This window comes from Podarcis muralis, chromosome 5 (genome assembly GCF_964188315.1).
Source record: "Podarcis muralis chromosome 5, rPodMur119.hap1.1, whole genome shotgun sequence".
In the NCBI taxonomy this organism is placed as follows: domain Eukaryota; kingdom Metazoa; phylum Chordata; class Lepidosauria; order Squamata; family Lacertidae; genus Podarcis; species Podarcis muralis.
Window position 1 is genome coordinate 14,553,608 of NC_135659.1, and position 18,538 is coordinate 14,572,145.

An 18,538-nucleotide genomic window follows, 5' to 3' on the forward strand; every position below is an offset into this window, starting at 1 on the left:
TCACATGTTGGACTCTTCCATACTTCTGCTTGTTCTGTGCCTAGAAAGGACAGGTCTGAGAAGTTTTGCCCTTGCCCCTCCACTTTCCCCTGGGAACCCAGGTCTTTAGCGCTAAATCAACCCAACTGCTGTTTTTTGTTTGTTTTTTGATTCAGTGCTAATGAACGGGTTTCCCCTTGGGAAATTAGCTGGGCAGTGGAGGTGAGTCTAAGCCCACTGTTTCAGAATGTGTGAATCTGACTGAACCAAATTTCTTTCCCATCACAACATATAGCAATAAAAATGTGAATGCATTTATATAACAGAGAAAATTCATCATCATCATCATCATCATCATCATCATCATCATCATAATAATTCATTTACACCCTGCCCATCTGGCTGGGTTTCCCCAGCCACTCTGGGTGGCTCCCAAAATAAATAATAATAATAATAAGAAGAAGAAGAAGAAGAAGAAGAAGAAGAAGAAGAAGAAGAAGAAGAAGATAAAACATCAGACATTTAAAACTTCCCTGAACAGGGCTGCCTTCAGATGTCTTCTAAAAGTCAGATAGTTGCTTATTTCCTGGACATCTGATGGGAGGGCGTTCCACAGGGCAGGCGCCACTACTGAGAAGGCCCTCTGCCTAGTTCCCTGTAACCTCAACTTATCGCAGCGAGGGAACCACCAGAAGGCCCTCGGCGCTGGACTTTAGTGTCTGGGCTGAGCGATGAGGGTAGAGATGCTCTTTCAGGTATACTGGGCTGAGGCTATTTAGGGCTTTAAAGGTCAGAACCAACACTTTGAATTGTGCTCGGAAACATGCTAGGAGCCAATGTAGGTCTTTCAGGACCGGTGTTATATGATCTCGGCTGATGGATTTTCGTGCGAATTTTAAAAACACAACCCAAATTATTAGAGAAATGTGAGGAACGAATTTAAGATTGGGAAAATGAGAGAATGAAAATGGCAGGTCCGTCCATCCCTAGCTATGTGCAAAGCTGCTCTCCAGGCTCTTGGTGCTTGGTTTAAATATAAATAGTTCTTGTCCCAGGAATCTTTGGAAATTGTAGGTTGGTGGTGGTGGTGAGAATTTTGTTACAGATCCTTGGGCTTCCTACAAAAGTACGACTCCCAGGGGTGTGCCCAGATGCACCCTAATGTTTCAAAAAATGGGATTGTGGTGAGGGAAGCAGCGGTTGGGGAGAGAAAAGGCGGAAGGGAGAAGCAAACACAGAGATGCAGGCAGAAGAAAAAGGCTGGAATGCCTGCACCTGCATCTGTCTCATGGTTCTGTTTCCACCCAGGTTCCACTCTCCATCTTTTGCTCACACCTGGTGAGCGGTATCTCATTCTCCAGGACAGGAAGATGCAGAAACCTTAATGTGTTTTGGTCAATTCGGGTTAGCTTATTATCTGGTTGAATACAATGATCATGAAAATTGACTGTATCTTTGTTATAAACCTGGTTATCACAACAGCAAGAAAATAATAATGGTATTTTGTGTCTCATTTTTTAAAGTATTTTCAAGGTGAAGTTTAGATGTTAATTTAAACAAAAATAGTTTAGTTAAGTTTTAATTTGTTTGATGATAAAAATAAATCCCTTTATAGCAGAGTATGTATTCAATCGTTGCTCGGTCCCTGCTCCTGCCAACCTAGCAGTTCGAAAGCACCTCAAAGTGCAAGTAGATAAATAGGTATCACTCCAGCGGGAAGGTAAGCGGTGTTTCTGTGAGCTCCTCTGGTTCGCCAGAAGCGGCTTAGTCATGCTGGCCACATGACCCGAAAGCTGTATGCCAGCTCCCTCGGCCAGTAAAGCGAGATGAGCGCCACAACCCCAGAGTCAGCCATGACTGGACCTAATGGTCAGGGGTCCCTTTACCCTTTATGTATTCAATAAAGGTGTGTCTGTAAAATAAAAGTAAAAAAATCCCTAGGTGCACACCCTAATGAAATTTGATGTACATTCCTATGGATGTAGCTAGATATGCCCTTGGATTTAGTAGCAGATATACCGGATGTTTTCTGCTGGGGCGAATATACACACTTCCTTACCATCACCATCAAAGGTTCAAATGTGGTCACTGTGTTGAATATGCAGCTGGAATCCACAGGAACCGGTCACTCTACTTTTCTCTTACGCATCTCCTTCCCTCCACCCCCGGTTCTTCTTCAGTGTCTCCATCTATTGTGGGTGCAGATAATGACGGGGGCACCGAAGAAGTCACAGTTATTTTGAATAACCCCACATCACTGGTTTGCGAGGCTTATTCCTATCCCCCGGCTACAATCACCTGGCTAAAAGATGGAGCTCCCATAGAATCAAATAGGAATATCAGGATATTGCCAGGTAATATATTTTTGTTTCTTTATATTATTTGGATTGCAGTTTTTGTCACTGTATTACTTAGAGAAGTCTACGTGGGGCAGAAAGTGATGCACAAGTTTTAGTCAGTCACTGCTCTTCAAGTGGGCAGAATTTAATGTGTTCTGCATCTTGTACAGCTATATTCTGGTAGGACGATTGCAGTTTTTAAAAAAAAAAAATTGCCACTTCACTTATCCCAAAAGCATTAGGAGCAATCAGATCAACTAAACATCTAAATATTCCCTCTACATAAGAATGAACACATGAGGGAGAAGACTAGGTCAGAAGCTTTCTTCCTGGCATTTTGTTTACATATGGAAGGAATGTTTGTTTGGAGGAATGTTGACTTACCGTATTTTTCGCTCCATAGGGCGCACCGGACCATAGGGCGCACCTAGTTTTTAGGGGGGGGGAATAAAGGGGGGAAATTATCCCCCCCCCCCCATCGCTAAAGAGCAAGGAAGCCAAGACAGCGAGCGGGATCCATCCCACTCGCTGTCTTGGCTTCATTTTTAGCCGCAGGGCTGTGGCGGGGGAAGCCCGAGCTTCCCCCGACCCCAGCCCCCAAAACAGGTCCAGGAGCAGTGGCAAGATTGCGCGGGAGTTGGCGCTGCGCTCCCCGGGCTTCAGGCTTCAGGCTGCTATCCGCAAGCCTTTGGAGCCTGGCGGGAACTCCCGCCGTGCTCAGAAGGCTTCAGGCTGCAGGCTGCTATCCGCAAGCCTTCGGAACACTCTGAAGGTTTGCAGATAGCTGCCTGAAGCCTGGAGTGCGAGAGAAGTCGGTGCACACCAACCCCTCTGATCTCCAGGCTTCAGCGAAAGCCTACATTCGCTCCATAGGACGCACACACATTTCCCCTTCATTTTTGGAGGGGAAAAAGTGCATCCTATAGAGCGAAAAATGCGGTACATGAGCTTCATTCTCATTACAAGAGAGAGAACCTTTTAATCCATTTTAACTGTGCAAACCTGAAGTTCTGGTTTATCCTTGAATCCCACATGCAAAATAGTGACAGTCTAGAGCAGTCTTTCTGACTCTTGGGGCCCCAGGTGAACTACAACTCCCATCATCCCTACCTAGCAGGGCCAGTCGTCAGGAATGGTGGGAATTGTTGCTCAACAATATCTGGAGACCCAAGGCTGGTCCAGAATCACTCTAGCTAGAGCCCACCTCCCAAGAATTCCTTTAGTTCTTCGGCTTTAGCATGTGATGAAGTAAGCATGGTTTCATTTTATTTCATTGACATTGTTAGCCAACCGTGATTCATACAGAGTCCCTGCCTGTTTCAGAGGAAAGCATACAAGCATTAATTTAAGCAAACCATATTGTTTCACAGGTGGTCGAACTCTACAGATTCTGAATGCCCAGGAAGACAACACTGGCAGATACACTTGCATAGCTACAAATGAAGCTGGGGAAATGTTAAAACACTATGAAGTCAAAGTATACAGTAAGCATGCTAACAATCTTGCTGTAATCCCTATACAGTGGTACCTTGGGTTACATACGCTTCAGGTTACAGACTCCGCTAACCCAGAAATAGTACCTCGGGTTAAGAACTTTGCTTCAGGATGAGAACAGAAATCGTGCTCCGGCGGTGTGGCGGCAGCAGGAGGCCCCATTAGCTAAAGTGGTGCTTCAGGTTAAGAACAGTTTCAGGTTAAGAACAGACCTCCGGAATGAATTAAGTACTTAACCCGAGGTACCACTGTATTTTTGGTTTTCTCACCCCAAGTTTTCTCTCCGTTGCTGCTTGGGATTTATAATACAACCTCATTCAATGACTGAATGATTCACCTATGAACCAAAGTGAAGCCATATACCTACATTTTGTTTTGCTTCGTTTCTCCCTTGGCATGCTAGTGCCAAGCGAGGCAGCAGGAAAAAGACTTGGAGCAGAGAGCATATATGTCTGAGGTAAAGGAGCAGCCTGCCAGGTTGGTAGTGGAAGAGAGGCTGCTTAACTTTTTCTCTTCATCCGTTTCCCCCATTCAAAATAGCTTCCAGCACCTGTTGTTGCAGGTGCTGTAGAAAAGAACTTTCCGCCTACATGTGAAAAAGCAACTTGAAGTGTGGATGTTTTTGGGTGGAGGGGGGGGAAAAAGACTAGAGAAGAAACAGTTAAGCAGCCTTTGCCATGTTTCCTCTCAAGACTGCAGACACCCATAGCTGCATTTCATTAAAAAATAAAGAAGGCATTTGTTTTGTGTGTATGTCATGTCTTCTTTGGTCTTAGGTTTTTCAGCTGGAAAACCCGTCAAAACAAAAACATCCAGTGTTTAGAGCAAAGGGCAGATGGTGGCCACTTGTTGTACCTCAACAGGAATACTGTTCCACACAATAGGGGCAGCCACACAGAAAGCCCTGCCCTGAGTTACTGTGGCACAGGCTTCTGCAGTCTTTGACACTTTGAGGAGAAACTAACTCTCCTGCAGGAAGCAGCAATCTACTGGATGTATAAGGGATGCGGGTGGCGGTGTGGTCTAAACCACTGAGCCTCTTGGGCTTGCCAATCGGATGGTCGGTGGTTCAAATCCCCATGACGAAGTGAGCTCCCATTGCTTGGTCCCAGCTCCTGCCAACCTAGCAGTTCGAAAGCACTGCTTTCGCCACTGCAAGTAGATAAATAGGTACTGCTGCAGCAGGAAGGTCAACAGCTTTTCCATGCGCTCTGGTTTCCGCCACTGTGTTCCATTGTGCCAGAAGTGGTTTGGTCCTGCTGGGTCCATGACCCAGAAAGCTGTCTGTGGACAATCACCGGCTCCCTCTGCCTGAAAGCGAGATGAGCGCCGCAACCCCATAGTCGCCTTTGATTGGGCTTAATCATCCAGGGGTCCTATAAGGGATAAGGTGGTCCCTGAAACAACCTGTTGCTGAACTGTTTATCACCATATGTGTTACTACCACAACACCTTGAGCTGGACCTGGTAGCAGATCAGTAGCTAGTGCACATCCTGAAAGCAGGGTGTTAAATGCTGGTGGTACAAGCAACCTATTAGGGACACGGGTGGCGCTGTAGGTTAAACCACAGAGCCTAGGGCTTGCTGATCAGAAGGTCAGCGGTTCGAATCCCCGCGCTGGGGTGAGCTCCCATTGCTTGGTCCCTGCTCCTGCCAACCTAGCAGTTCGAAAGCACATCAGAGTGCAAGTAGATAAATAGGTACCGCTCCAGCGGGAAGGTAAACGGTGTTTCCGTGCGCTGCTCTGGTTTGCCAGAAGTGGCTTAGTCATGCTGGCCACATGACCCGGAAGCTGTACGCCGGCTCCCTCGGCCAGTAAAGCGAGATGAGTGCCGCAACCCCAGAGTCGTCTGTGACTGGACCTAATGGTCAGGGGTCCCTTTACCTTTTACACACAATCTAGCTGCTGCCTTCTGAGCCAGCCTGCAGATCAGTCCCAAAGGTAGCCCCACATACAGCACATTGCAGTAATCCAGTTGCCCTGAATGACTAATTGCTGATGTGGGCATTCATGTGGTGCAAATCACCCAGCTCTGCATCACTCCTACCCATGTACGCTCTCTTTCTGATAATGCAGTGGATATTGACGTGAGAAATTATATTTCAATTAATGGGGTCTTTCTTTCTGTGCAGTCCCTCCTACCATAAACAGAGGGGACTTGTCTGGAGTGGGTTTATCTCCTAAAGAAGTGAAGATCAGAGTGAACAACAGCCTTACACTGGAGTGTGAAGCACATGCAATTCCTGCTGCGGGCATCAGATGGTACAAGGATGGACAGGCCAGTCACCAAATTATTTCCTTTCAACAAGCAGTTTTAAAAACAAAGTTTTCTACAGCACTGTCTTCTTTCCCTCTATCCCATCTCACAAAAACATAGTAATTCAGCACCCTAGGAAGCTATCTTTTCTTTCCATGGAATGCAGAAAGCTGTGAATACCACAACATCTCAGAACCACAGGATGGCATATGAGGAAATGCCTCCTGCACTCTGTCCTTTTGCAATTCCATACTGCTCCTCCTTGGTCTTCCTTTTTAGCACTCTGTGCTTAGAATCGGTTCCATATTTTGCTTTCACTGGCATGTGGATTATTGCTCTTGGCTCCTAGAATTTTATAGGTACTGACATAAGAGTAAATCCAATCAACTGAGAACTGGATGCTCTAAGTTTTTCCAGAGCTGGTCTTTTGGCAAGAGTTAAGAGTCCCCGTATGAGGAAGCATATTAATAGAAATATTATTCTTGTTTCTGTTGGCAAAGCAGAAGGGGCCAGCATACGGTCCCTTTTAAAACGACTCTCTTCTTAATAATTTGCAAGTAAACAAAATGGAAATAGTAATAGCTTCAACACTGAGATGGAAATACTAGGAAAAATGGACTGTTAGATCATGACTTATTTCAGAACTGCACAACTTGCAGCGCAAATGCATGTGAGGTCTTTAGGATAACCTCCTGTTTTTTCTGCCTCCCCAGAACAGCAAGAACAGAAAGGTCCAATATCAAACACCAGGCAGAGGGGAAATGGGGAACAGGTTCCTGGGTGCACGAAGGCATGAGGTTGTAGTTAATGCTACTCAGAGTAGACCCATTGACTTCAATAGATATGACTCATTCATTCAGTTCAGTAGCTCTACTCTGTGTAGAAGTTAGTTGGATACAACCCAATGAGGGCCAGATTGAAGTAAGATGTTATATTAGCATAAGCCAGTGCAACAAGTCCTACTAGTGCAGTGGACCCCCCCAGTACAGACCCTGCACCCCCACCAAATGCTCTCCCTTCTCCCCCCCCCCAATGCAACAGTTAAAAGAAAAAACTGCTCCCTTTCCCTTAAGGGGTATATCAGAGCCCGTATAGAGTTCTTAGGTGTGTTCCGTATCAGTAGGAGAAAATAACAGAGGCCAACCAGAGTATATTGAGAAGCAAAGTAGCTAGTAAGCCTGATCTTTATTCAAGGAACTGTTGCAACAGAGTCCCCACTTACCACATGCAGGAGGGAGGAGAACCCTGAACAAGCCCTTATATAGACTTTTGAAATTGCCCACCCTGTAGCCCAAGACCACTCCCCAAAACATTATGCATACACCACAGAAGGAGACGGTCTTCAGCAGAAATCCTGTCTGCCAAGATACCTGAAGATGGTCACTGATTGCATTACCTGGGCAGCCTGACCATTCTTTAGTGATGGTTAATACTTTAGTTGCTGAATCCAGGTCACAGGCTCACGCTATTCAAACACAAATACGCCCTTAAGACAGGATTTGCAAGCAAAAAGACAGTGGGAAGGCTTTCCCCATTTGCCTTCCTTACTTCAGAGGAATATTTGAGGTCATTGGGAGAGTCAAAATGGCTTCAGGATTGCTCTCCTGCACTATTTCAGACACTTGGTTCATATATATGTGCAACGATCTCCTTAGATGTTTAATTCCACCCATAGTAATTGAACCCAACACGTTTTCAATTACCTTCCCCATAGTGATTCTTAGGCACTAGCCAGCCATTTGAATCTTGAGCTCTCTAAGTCCAATGCAAAGCCTTGCAGGTTGGGTTTTGCAGCTCCAGTGCAAAAACCACGTCACTGGTTTGACTTTGTGGGTCACAAAATATGGACACGTTTTATGCATGCATTTTAATGGGCATTTAAAAATAAGGATGAAATTCTCATGTACGCCTCTTGATAATTAAATCACAGCCTATTGCATCAGATGACCACATAACAATCCAAGCCAGTGGGCGCGTTCTGCAAATCAAGTCAGCTCAGATATCTGACACTGGCCGTTACAGTTGTATAGCCTCAAATATCGCTGGAGAGGATGAGCTGGAGTTTGATGTCAACATCCAAGGTAAAAAGGGTCTTGATTTCCACCTGCCTATCCATTCTTGGGTTATAAGAAAAACCCCAAATATGCCTCTGTTTACTTAATATGTTAAGAGCAATTGCTTGTACTATTTATTAGCAAAATGGGTGGCTAGCATGCAGTTAGGTATACTGGGAGCAAAAATGGAAGGGAATAGGAAAGATTAAATGTCTTGTTCTTTTCTACTTGCCTGTTGCCCATGTCATCTATCACAGTTCCCCCTAATTTCCGAAAACCGTATGGAAGCTGGGAAGATGGTGATGTGCTGGATGGCCAGGGAGGAGGAGCGAAAGATGTGATCATGAATAATCCTCTTTCTTTGTACTGTGAGACGAATGCTGTTCCCCCTCCGTTACTCACGTGGTATAAAGACGGTTACCCTCTGAGTTCCAGTGATAAAGTATTGATCCTGCCAGGTCTGTATTAAACAGATGAGCAATTATGAATTAAGATGTCCACTCAATAGTCTTAAGAAAAGCATTTCTTCAAGGGCATTTTATATTAAGGTTATTGTTTGAAATCATTTGGGTAAACCTATGAACGCTGCAGGATCCCAAGATGCCCTGCACTTTCACTTTTACCTTGCATATTTATTTTTGTTACAATAATTAAATTAGCTCCCCCACCCCACCCCAGTGTCCATAGCTTCATGTGCCATCACCACTCTGAGTTGTAGTAGAGAAATTTATGTGTGAGCTAATAAGAGATAAAGCAGTGTTTCCCAACCTTTTTTGGGCAAAGGCACACTTGTTTCATGAAAAAAATCTCGAGGCACACCACCATTACAGCCCCGTGACGTCAGCGCGCAGCGTCACGCCGGGAGGGACGCACGAAAGTGTAAGTTTCAATTTTTCCCCCTCCCCCTTGCCTTCCTTCTGTGCCAACCGCCAAAAAGCCAAGAAAAAAGCCAAGACTTTAGGGCAGCAGGTCGACACGGAAGAAGCTCCTACCTAAGGACAGGTGCGACGGCCGTGTCCTCTTCTGCCACACTTGGCAGCCTTGCCTCACGGTCGTGACTCCCACCCTGATTTCTCCCCGCAGGTCGAGCGGCACAGGCAGCCCAATGTGTCCAGCCCAGACACAAGCCCCGCTTCCCCACTCTAGATCCTGAATGCGACCAAGTGCTCTGGACTCCCGAGCAGGGTGGGAAAGAGGACTCGCATCTGGTAGCCTCCGGGCTCCTCGCCTGCTCGAGGGATGGCATTGCAGGCAAGCTGCCGGCCGTCGCCATCGCCGCCCCCTCATGCGAGTGGACCTGCCCGGAGTGGTGGGCCGGGGGAGGCTCGCTCTCTGTGGGGATGTGGCCCGCACGCGCGGCCCCGCTTCCTCCTGCCCAGGGCTGAGCTCCTTACCCGCGATCTCGGTCTCGCGCACGCGGATCCCACTTATTCTGAAGCTCGCACCACTAGCCGGGGCTCTCACACCGTGCCAGGGCGAGGCGGCGCGGCCCACTGACGTTATCGCGGCTCGCCGCCGCCCTCGACTTCCCTGTTCCCTCCCCTCCCTCGGGTCTCCGTGGTTACCGAGGACTGCAAGCTGCTCGGGCGAGCGTGGGGCATTAAGTGGGAGAAGGAAAATTAAAATTAAAACTCGCCTGAAGGCCGCCTCTCCGGATACAGTGGTGCCTCGCAAGATGAAATTAATTCGTTCCGCAAGTCTCTTCGTCTTGCGAGTTTTTCGTCTTGCGATGCACGGTTTCCCATAGGAATGCATTGAAAATCAATTAATGCGTTCCTAGGGAAACCGCCTTCAGACCAGGTCCGGGGACAGTCTGTCCCCCGGCCTCTTCTGAAGGCTGGGGGGGGGGGGACAAGGGCTTTTCTTCCCACCCCCAGCATTTTAAAAAACCCCGGGACAGCGGAGGACTTCTCCGCTGTCCGGGGCGATTTAAAAGCCCCTGGGAAGGCAGGCAGGGGGGACAAAGATTTTCGCCCCCCGCCCGCCTTCAGAAGAGGTCCTGGACCTCTTCTGAAGGTGGGCGGGGGCGAAAGTCTTTGCTCCCCCCTGCCTGCCTTCCCGGGAGAGCGGAGAAAGGCAGCGCATTTCTCCGCTGTCCCGGATGGCTTTTGAAGGTCCTTGACCTCTTCTGAAGGCGGGCGGGGGCGAAAGCCTTTGCTCCCCCCTGCCTGCCTTCCCGGGAGAGCGGAGAAAGGCAGCGCGTTTCTCCGCTGTCCCAGACGGCTTTTGAAGGCAGGCTTTTGAAAGCCGTCCGGGACAGCGGAGAAACGCAGCGCGCCCTTGCCGCTGCCCCCCGACTTGGCTGGAAGGCTGGCGGGGGGAGAAGCCTGCTCCTCCCCATCGCCAGCCCCGCAAACTCGGGGGACAGCGGGAGAGGCGCAGCGCGCCCTTGCCGCTGCCCCCCGACTTGGCTGGAAGGCTGGCGGGGGGAGAAGCCTGCTCCTCCCCATCGCCAGCCCTGCAAACTCGGGGGACAGCGGGAGAGGTGCAGCGCGCCCTTGCCGCTGCCCCCCGACTTGGCTGGAAGGCTGGCGGGGGGAGAAGCCTGCTCCTCCCCATCGCCAGCCCTGCAAACTCGGGGGACAGCGGGAGAGGCGCAGCGCACCATCCCGCTGTCTCCCGACATGGTTTGGAGGCTGGCGGAGGGCTTCCTCCTCCCCCAGCCCCGCAAGCTCCCAGAGCGATGCCAAAGCTGCGCGCAGCTTCGGCATGGCTCTGGGTCCCGTTCTGGGGGAGGGGGAAGCTCGGGCTTCCCCCGCCCCAGCCCCACGCCTGGCGGTGGGGGAATAATTTTTTCCCCCTTTATTCCCCCCCCCCCCCGCCAATTTTTCCCGCGGCACACCAGGCAACGTCTGGCGGCACACTAGTGTGCCGCGGAACACCGGTTGGGAAACACTGAGATAAAGGGACGTGGGTGGCGCTGTGGGTTAAACCACAGAGCCTAGGACTTGCCGATTAGAAGGTTGGCAGTTCGAATCCCCGCGACAGGGTGAGCTCCCATTGCTCGGTCCCTGCTCCTGCCAACCTAGCAGTTCGAAAGCATGTCAAAGTGCAAGTAGATAAATAGGTACGGCTCCGAGGGGAAGGTAAACGGCATTTCCGTGCGCTGTTCTGGTTCACCAGAAGCGGTTTAGTCATGCTGGCCACATGACCCGGAAGCTGTACGCTGGCTCCCTCGGCCAATAAAGTGAGATGAGCGCCACAACCCCAGAGTCGGCCACGACTGGACCTAATGGTCAGGGGTCCCTTTACCTTTAATAAGAGATAATATGCTTCCAGTTCACACACACAAACACTGGCAACCACAAAACTAAGAATTGCAATACATAGGGTCTTTTGTAGGGAGTTTAATTCAGGGAAGGGCATTCAAAGTAATTCGCTAGTATTAAAACTAATTTTTTTTGGGGGGGGGAATACCTTTGAAATCAGTTCCTCCTTTTTGTGTTTTTCCTGTACCATCTGCATGCCAAGTCCAAACACATAGAGATGTTTTGAGTGGCTGTTGTGCAGCCTTGAAGCTTCCTTGCCCCAGACACATTGCAGAATCTGAGTCTGAGCATTTCGCGGGTCTGCCATAAGACTTTTGCGTGTGTCTGGCTGGCTCTCGCGTACTTTTTATATCGGCAATATGCATTATACGAAAACACCTTTTCTCATTGTTTTCTTTGGTTTCAAAGCATTGTGATCTTCCTTTAAAATCCCCCAAAATGAGTTAGGTCCAAAATGTAAATAAAACTTAATTTTGGAGGAAGACATGATGAAGGTTCAGTTATCTCTGCAAACAGATGCCTGCTTCTGCAGATGGAATTGGGTGCATGCTTTTATTTTAGGATAGGCTGTGGGTGGGAGGGATGCACAAGTATATCCATTCATTCAGGTCTTGGGAGAGATTTGTGTTTGGAATGCCAGAAAGTTCATTTTTGTGTTCTTTCTAGGAGGTCGTGTCCTGCAGATTCCACGGGCGCAGAGTGAAGATGCTGGACGATACACATGTGTGGCTGTAAATGAAGCCGGGGAGGATTCCATCCAGTATGATGTCCGCGTGCTTCGTGAGCTCACCTTACTTTGTTCGATTTTAGCCATCCTCTAGCCTTTTTAATGTGGGGAAAGGGACATGGTAAAAACCTTTAAGAGTCTTAGAGTTGTAAGGGATCCTGAGCGTCAGTGCAGAAACGGAACAGGCTTTCTAACTGGAGGGTCTGTTGCGTCTCGAGGCCCCAAGACCCACCCCCAAAATAAATACACACAGATACTTATATTAGTTTAAGTTTTTGGGCAAATTTTGGCCACAGCTTTATTGAAATACAATCACATGAGCAGTATTGGCTTAGGCATTGACTCCCCACTATAACTGGCTCCATCTTTCAGGGTGATCGTCAAATGGGGGAAACCAAACGAGGGAGCAAGGTCGATGAGGACCAACCTAAGCTCACCCCGGGGTTCCTGTGGCCCTAGCCCCTCAAGCGGACTTCGGACGAGATCCAGATTCCTTTAACGGAATACCCAATTCCTGGAGGGGCAGGTGATGGCCGCACCTTCCCTCCCCACAATCCAACTGAGCCAATGCCTAACTGCCACCTTACAAGTTGTGACGATTTGCTAAGGGGTAGGCGAAAACCAAATGGCTAAAAGCTAATCTACCAAATGGAAAAAAAATCCTACCCAGCCCCTATTCCCAAAACAGGCGACCCAAACCAAAGCAAGGCCAAGCGACTATACCTAAACTAGGGAGGGTGGGCGGGTGTTCAGCCGTGCAAATCCAAGTGCCCCACTTGCACCACACTGCTGCTTTTAAAGCCCCTGGGATCACGCCACCAACTGGCTATTGGCTAAAACAGCCTGGCATGATCCCAGGGGAATGGCCAGGACTTCCTGCTCTCTCCCCCCCCATTTTAACCCTGTCAGGTGAGCTCCAGGACCCTCTGTTATGAGGATCCCATTTGTGCGAACAGAACTCCCAGGCAGGCAAGAGCTTCATTCGCCACCCTTTTTTATATCTCAAAATTGTTGAAGCTATCTCTATCCCACCTCACCGTTGCAAAAAAGCATCTCCCATGGCAGTTAACAAATAAACCATAAAACCTAGCAAACTAACATTGTACCGTGAAACTGCCATTCTAAATACGTTTTGTGGACCATGTGTGCCCTTTTTTTTTGGTCTGTGCATCACAAGGTTTTCTTTTGTGAAGCAGGCATTTTGTGGTGCTTACGACAGTATCTTAGATTTCCAAATACGCCTGCAGCCCGTTCAAGGTTGGGAAGCCCTGAGTCATCAGCATAATCGTTCCCCCTGCCCCTGCCCCCCGATCCTAGGCTGTTCCATGTAAACATCCAGAGAGAATGAAGCAAATGGAATCTAACAATTGAAACTGCAAAGTTACATTGTTGGAGAGGCTGGCCCATTAGAGTGAATGGGGGACACTGCCCCATAACCTCAGTCTGCCTTCAGATGACTGTCAGCTTCCTCCTCAGTCCCAGCAGAATGGGGACAAAACTAGAATTTCTTGGCTCCGCCTTTCATTGGCTCTTGCGCCACCTAGTGTTGGGCTCCCTGTCTTCTATCCTACCAGTCAAATGGGCACCAGTTATCACTTGCTCGGCGACAAGCATAGCTTTCAGTAAGACCCCCCAAATGCGCCTGAACGAAACTGAAATGGAAGGCTGGGCCTTGCGGTTCTTCCGAATGTGCAGATCCAGCTCTCAGTCTGCAGAAATGACTCTGGTGTGAGATCCCAGTGTGCCATGGCTGAGGCAAAAACTCTAGATGAGCTTATTTTCCCGTTGTTTGCTTCTACATTTGTGACACAAACATGCTGCTGTTTAGTTCATCAACTGGGATATCTGATTGGCTTGTGAGAGAATGGTTGAAAATTGATTTCTCTTTTTCACAAAGCCCTATGCCTTTGGAGTCATTATTGACCTCACAGGGATTTTTAAAACACGCAAACCTATGCCTCCTATTCTAGACCGTGTAACATTCTCTGTATCTACTTGTAATAAAAGAGTTGTGTTTCAGTGCCTTTCCATGTAGGGGTGTGTGTGTGTTTTAATTAGGCCTTCATTAACAGCAAGGCCCAGGGCTGCTGTGTTTCCCTGATAAATGTGTTAGATTAATCACTGAAAAGGTGCCCCTTTGTTGAATTCTGTTATTTAATATTCAGCCAAGTTTTTTCTGCAGTATACCGTATTTTTCGCCCTATAGGACGCACCGGCCCATAGGACGCACCTAGATTTTTTTGGGGGGGGGAATAAAGGGGGGGAAATTTACACACACACCCCAGGCGCGGGGCTGAGGCGGGGGAAGCTCGGGCTTCCCCTGACGCCAGCCCCCAGAACAGGATCCAGAGCCATGCCGAAGCTGCGTGCAGCTTTGGCATCGCTCTTGGAGCTTGTGGGGCTGGGGGCGGGGAAAGCGGAATTCCCCCCCCCCCAGCCCCCAGAACGGGACCCAGAGCGATGCCGAAGCTGTGTGCAGCTTTGGCATCGCTCTGGGAGCTTGCAAGGCTGGAGGAGGGGGAAGCCCTCCGCCAGCCTTCTAACCAAGTCGGGGGACAGCGGGAAAGGTGCACTGCGCCTCCCGCTGTCCCCCGAGTTTGCGGGGCTGGCGACGGGGAGGAGCAGGCTTCTTCCCCCCGCCAGCCTTCTAACCAAGTCGGGGGACAGCGGGAAAGGCGCGCTGCGCCTCCCCGCTGTCCTCCGAGCTTGTGGGGCTGACGGTGGGGCTCTCCTGAAGCCTGGAGAGCGAGAGGGGTCGGTGCGCACTGACCCCTCTCGCTCTCCAGGCTTCAGCGAAAGCCTGCATTCGCCCCATAGGATGCACACACATTTCCCCTTCATTTTTGGAGGGGAAAAAGTGTGTCCTATAGGGCAAAAAATACAGTACTTAAATCTAAAATACATGAATTTAAGTTTTTTTTTAGCCCTCATCAGTGTTTATGAATGGTGGCTTTAAGCACAGTAAGTCTATTCAGCATCTTGGGGGTATTAATCGGAAATCCAGATTCTATTTCACTCTCAATCCACTTTGGCCAGGCTTCAGCGGAGCTAAAATGGCTCAAGTCCAAATGCTACATTATAACTCACTGTGGGTTATACATCTCAAAGTCATTGCTGTAACATGTCTGGATTGACCACTATAGTTTGCCATTACTGGCTTCTCCTCAGCCTGCATTCAAATGTGCAAATATGTGAGACGCTTGACATGATGGTTAGAAATTTCATGAAGAAAACGCTTCCTCCTTGACATTTTACATCGATTCTAGTGCCGCCATCCATTCATGGAGCCAATGGTGACATGCCTGAGGAGGTCACTGTGCTGATAAGCAACATGGCGGTGATGGAATGTGTGGCCAATGGTAGCCCTAATCCAAGCATAACCTGGCAGAAAGATGGGCGGCTCTTAGTTGAAGACTCCCAGCACAAATTCTTAGCCAATGGAAGAACACTTCAGGTAAGTGGAGACACTTCAGTTAAATGAGGAATGACCAAATGGTAGTCAGTGGACCAGATCCAGCTTCAGAAGCAATTTGCTTTGTATAGAGCACCTTCCTTTTTCAAGTAGTGATTCTTGAATTTCCATTTATGGAAAGCAACTTCTGAGTGGGCCTACCCTACCATAAGATAGAATTCCTTAATATTCTTAAAGGTAAAGGTAAAGGTACCCCTGCCCGTACGGGCCAGTCTTGACAGACTCTGGGGTTGTGCGCCCATCTCACTTAAGAGGCCGGGGGCCAGCGCTGTCTGAAGACACTTCTGGGTCACGTGGCCAGCGTGACAAGCTGCATCTGGTGAGCCAGCGCAGCACACGGAAACGCCGTTTACCTTCCCGCTGGTAAGCGGTCCCTATTTATCTACTTGCACCCGAAGGTGCTTTCGAACTGCTAGGTTGGCAGGCGCTGGGACTGAACGACCCCGCCGCGGGGATTCGAACCGCCGACCTTTCGATCGGCAAGTCCTAGGCGCTGAGGCTTTAACCCACAGCGCCAGGTACTCCTTATATAAATGGTGTTTGATTGCTATGGGCAGTTCCTGTTCCCTTTCACCATACAGTGGTACCTCGGGTTACATACACTTCAGGTTACATATGCTTCTGGTTACGCACTCCGCTAACCTAGAAATAGTGCTTCAGGGTAAGGACTTTGCTTCAGGATAAGAACAGAAATCGTGCTCTGGCGGCGCAGCGGCAGCAGGAGGCCCCATTAGCTAAAATGGTGCTTCAGGTTAAGAACAGTTTCAGGTTAAGTACGGACCTCTGGGACGAATTAAGTACTTAACCCGAGGTACCACTGTACTTAACTCAGTGCTATTACATCTTTTCAGAGATGGTAGGATTTCCCTCAGAAATAGCCTCTGAATTATATTCATCCTTCTTTTATAGCTCCTCTTTCTGACAGTGTACATTTTAATAAGCCTGTGCATCCTAGAATATACCTGGAATATAACATCGACAAACACAGCTTACTAAGTGGTGACAGCTTACCACAGCAGGCAAATGACCATTTGATGAGGATAAAGTTACTATGCAGAGTAGTAATAGCTATAACCGATATTGATCGTTTAGCTGGGTTGCATGAGCCAGCATAGATATTTGACTAGACATTAATTCAGAATAAATGTCTTGTTTCAATGTCTTTATCTTCTCCCTCTAGATCCTCAGTTCCCAAATAACAGACACGGGCAGGTATGTCTGTACTGTGGAGAACACTGCAGGAAGTGCCAAAAAATATTTTAATCTTAACGTTCATGGTAAGATAGCTATTTTCTAAGATGCTGGCTGATTATATTCATAGAAAAAACAGTTGCAAAAAAATCTGTTCTAATGTTTTATTGGCTGTGTTTGGATGTCGTGATAAACTATGGTTTTATTGTGGCGGGAAAGCCTCAGGTGTGCATATTCCTCTCCCTGCTCTGCTCCAGCAGCATGGCTCACAGGTAAAGATTGGAAAAACACACTTTCTATTTCAATTTACCACAGTTTAGTGTTATGCCTAAATCCTAAACTGTGATTAATCTAGATTAACTGTGGTTTGTTTGAAATAATAATATTTATTTATTTATACATACATACATACCCCGCCCATCCAGCTGAGTTTCCCCAGCCACTCTGGGCGGCTCCCAACAGAATATTAAAAAACCTAATAAAACATCAAACATTAAAAACTTCCCTAAACAGGGCTGCCTTCAGGTGTCTTCTAAACGCCAGGTAGTTCTCGGGTATTTCCTTGACATCTGATGGGAGGGCGTTCCACAGGGCGGGCGCCACTACCAAGAAGGCCCTCTGCCTTGTTCCCTGTATCCTCCCTTTACGCAGTGAGGGAACTGCCAGAAGGCCCTTGGAGCTGGACATCGGTGTCCGGGCTGAACGATGGGGGTGGAGACGCTCCTTCAGGTATACAGGACCAAGGCCATTTAGGGCTTTCAAGGTCAGCACCAACGCTTTGAATTGTGTTTGGAAACGTACTGGAAACCAATGTAAGTCTTTCAGGACTGGTGTTATGTGGTCTCAGCGGTCCCTCCCAGTCACCAGTCTAGCTGCTGCATTCTGGATTAGTTGTAGTTTCTGGGTCACCTTTAAAGGCAGCCCCACGTAGAGCGCATTGCAGTAGTCAAAGCAGGAGATAACTAGACTCTCTGGCAAGACAGTATTTGGGCAGGTAGGGTCTCAGCTGGTGTACCAGATGAAGCTGATAGACAGCTGCCCTGGAAACAGAATCAGCCTGCGCCTCCATAGACAATTGTTGTTGATGTTTAGTCATTTAGTCGTGTCTGACTCTTTGTGACCCTATGGACCAGAGCACGCCAGGCACTCCTGTCTTCCACTTCCCCCCACAGTTCGGTTAGTAGCCAGCTTCATAAACCACAGTTAGAATTTGACTTCTTTCAAGCAAGCCATAGTTGAACTTTGTTGGGTTTGGACAACATAACAAGCTTTGGTTTATTAAAAACGGAAGCAAAAGCTTCCCAGCTTCTCCTCATGACTGCACAGGAGCAGGAGAAGGGGAAGGGGAAGGGGAAGTAAATTTATGCATTTAACACAGCATCTGGTTTGCCCTTAATGTTTCTTGTCAACTGTGAACTCCATGTTGTTGTTTTTTAAAAGGCCTGTCTATCATTTCAAATGAAGCGATCCATTTAGTTTAGCTCCATCTTTCTCTTAAAAAACTATGTAGGAAATTAATCCTTGGCTGGGACTTCCCTTGCAAAACAGGGCTGGGGATCTTTATGAGAAGGGCCACCCAGTTGGTGCTTTTTTCTGATGCAAAAAACATAGTCCTTCACTAGCATGAGTTATTTCCCTTCAGCGCCAAGATTTGAAGCATTTCCTGCCATTTCTTCCTGCTTTTAAAAACAATGGCTACTTTCCTAATATTAAATGAGGGATAAAGCAAGGCAACATTGCTTGAGACTTAAAGCA

General features: G+C 48.1%; 1 protein-coding gene across 4 annotated transcripts in view; it reads left to right on the forward strand.

Annotated features, from left to right (window-relative positions):
• Positions 1–18,538, forward strand: part of HMCN1 (hemicentin 1) — a 314,549-nt gene that overhangs the window by 201,809 nt on the left and 94,202 nt on the right. For all 4 annotated transcript variants that reach the window (XM_077928329.1, XM_077928326.1, XM_077928327.1 and 1 more), the window contains 8 exons: positions 2,160–2,333; positions 3,689–3,802; positions 5,946–6,091; positions 8,001–8,151; positions 8,382–8,582; positions 12,060–12,173; positions 15,387–15,574; positions 16,773–16,869. In XM_077928329.1, coding sequence (XP_077784455.1) covers positions 2,160–2,333; positions 3,689–3,802; positions 5,946–6,091; positions 8,001–8,151; positions 8,382–8,582; positions 12,060–12,173; positions 15,387–15,574; positions 16,773–16,869 — 1,185 coding nt within the window. The remainder of the gene's footprint in view (positions 1–2,159; positions 2,334–3,688; positions 3,803–5,945; positions 6,092–8,000; positions 8,152–8,381; positions 8,583–12,059; positions 12,174–15,386; positions 15,575–16,772; positions 16,870–18,538) is intronic.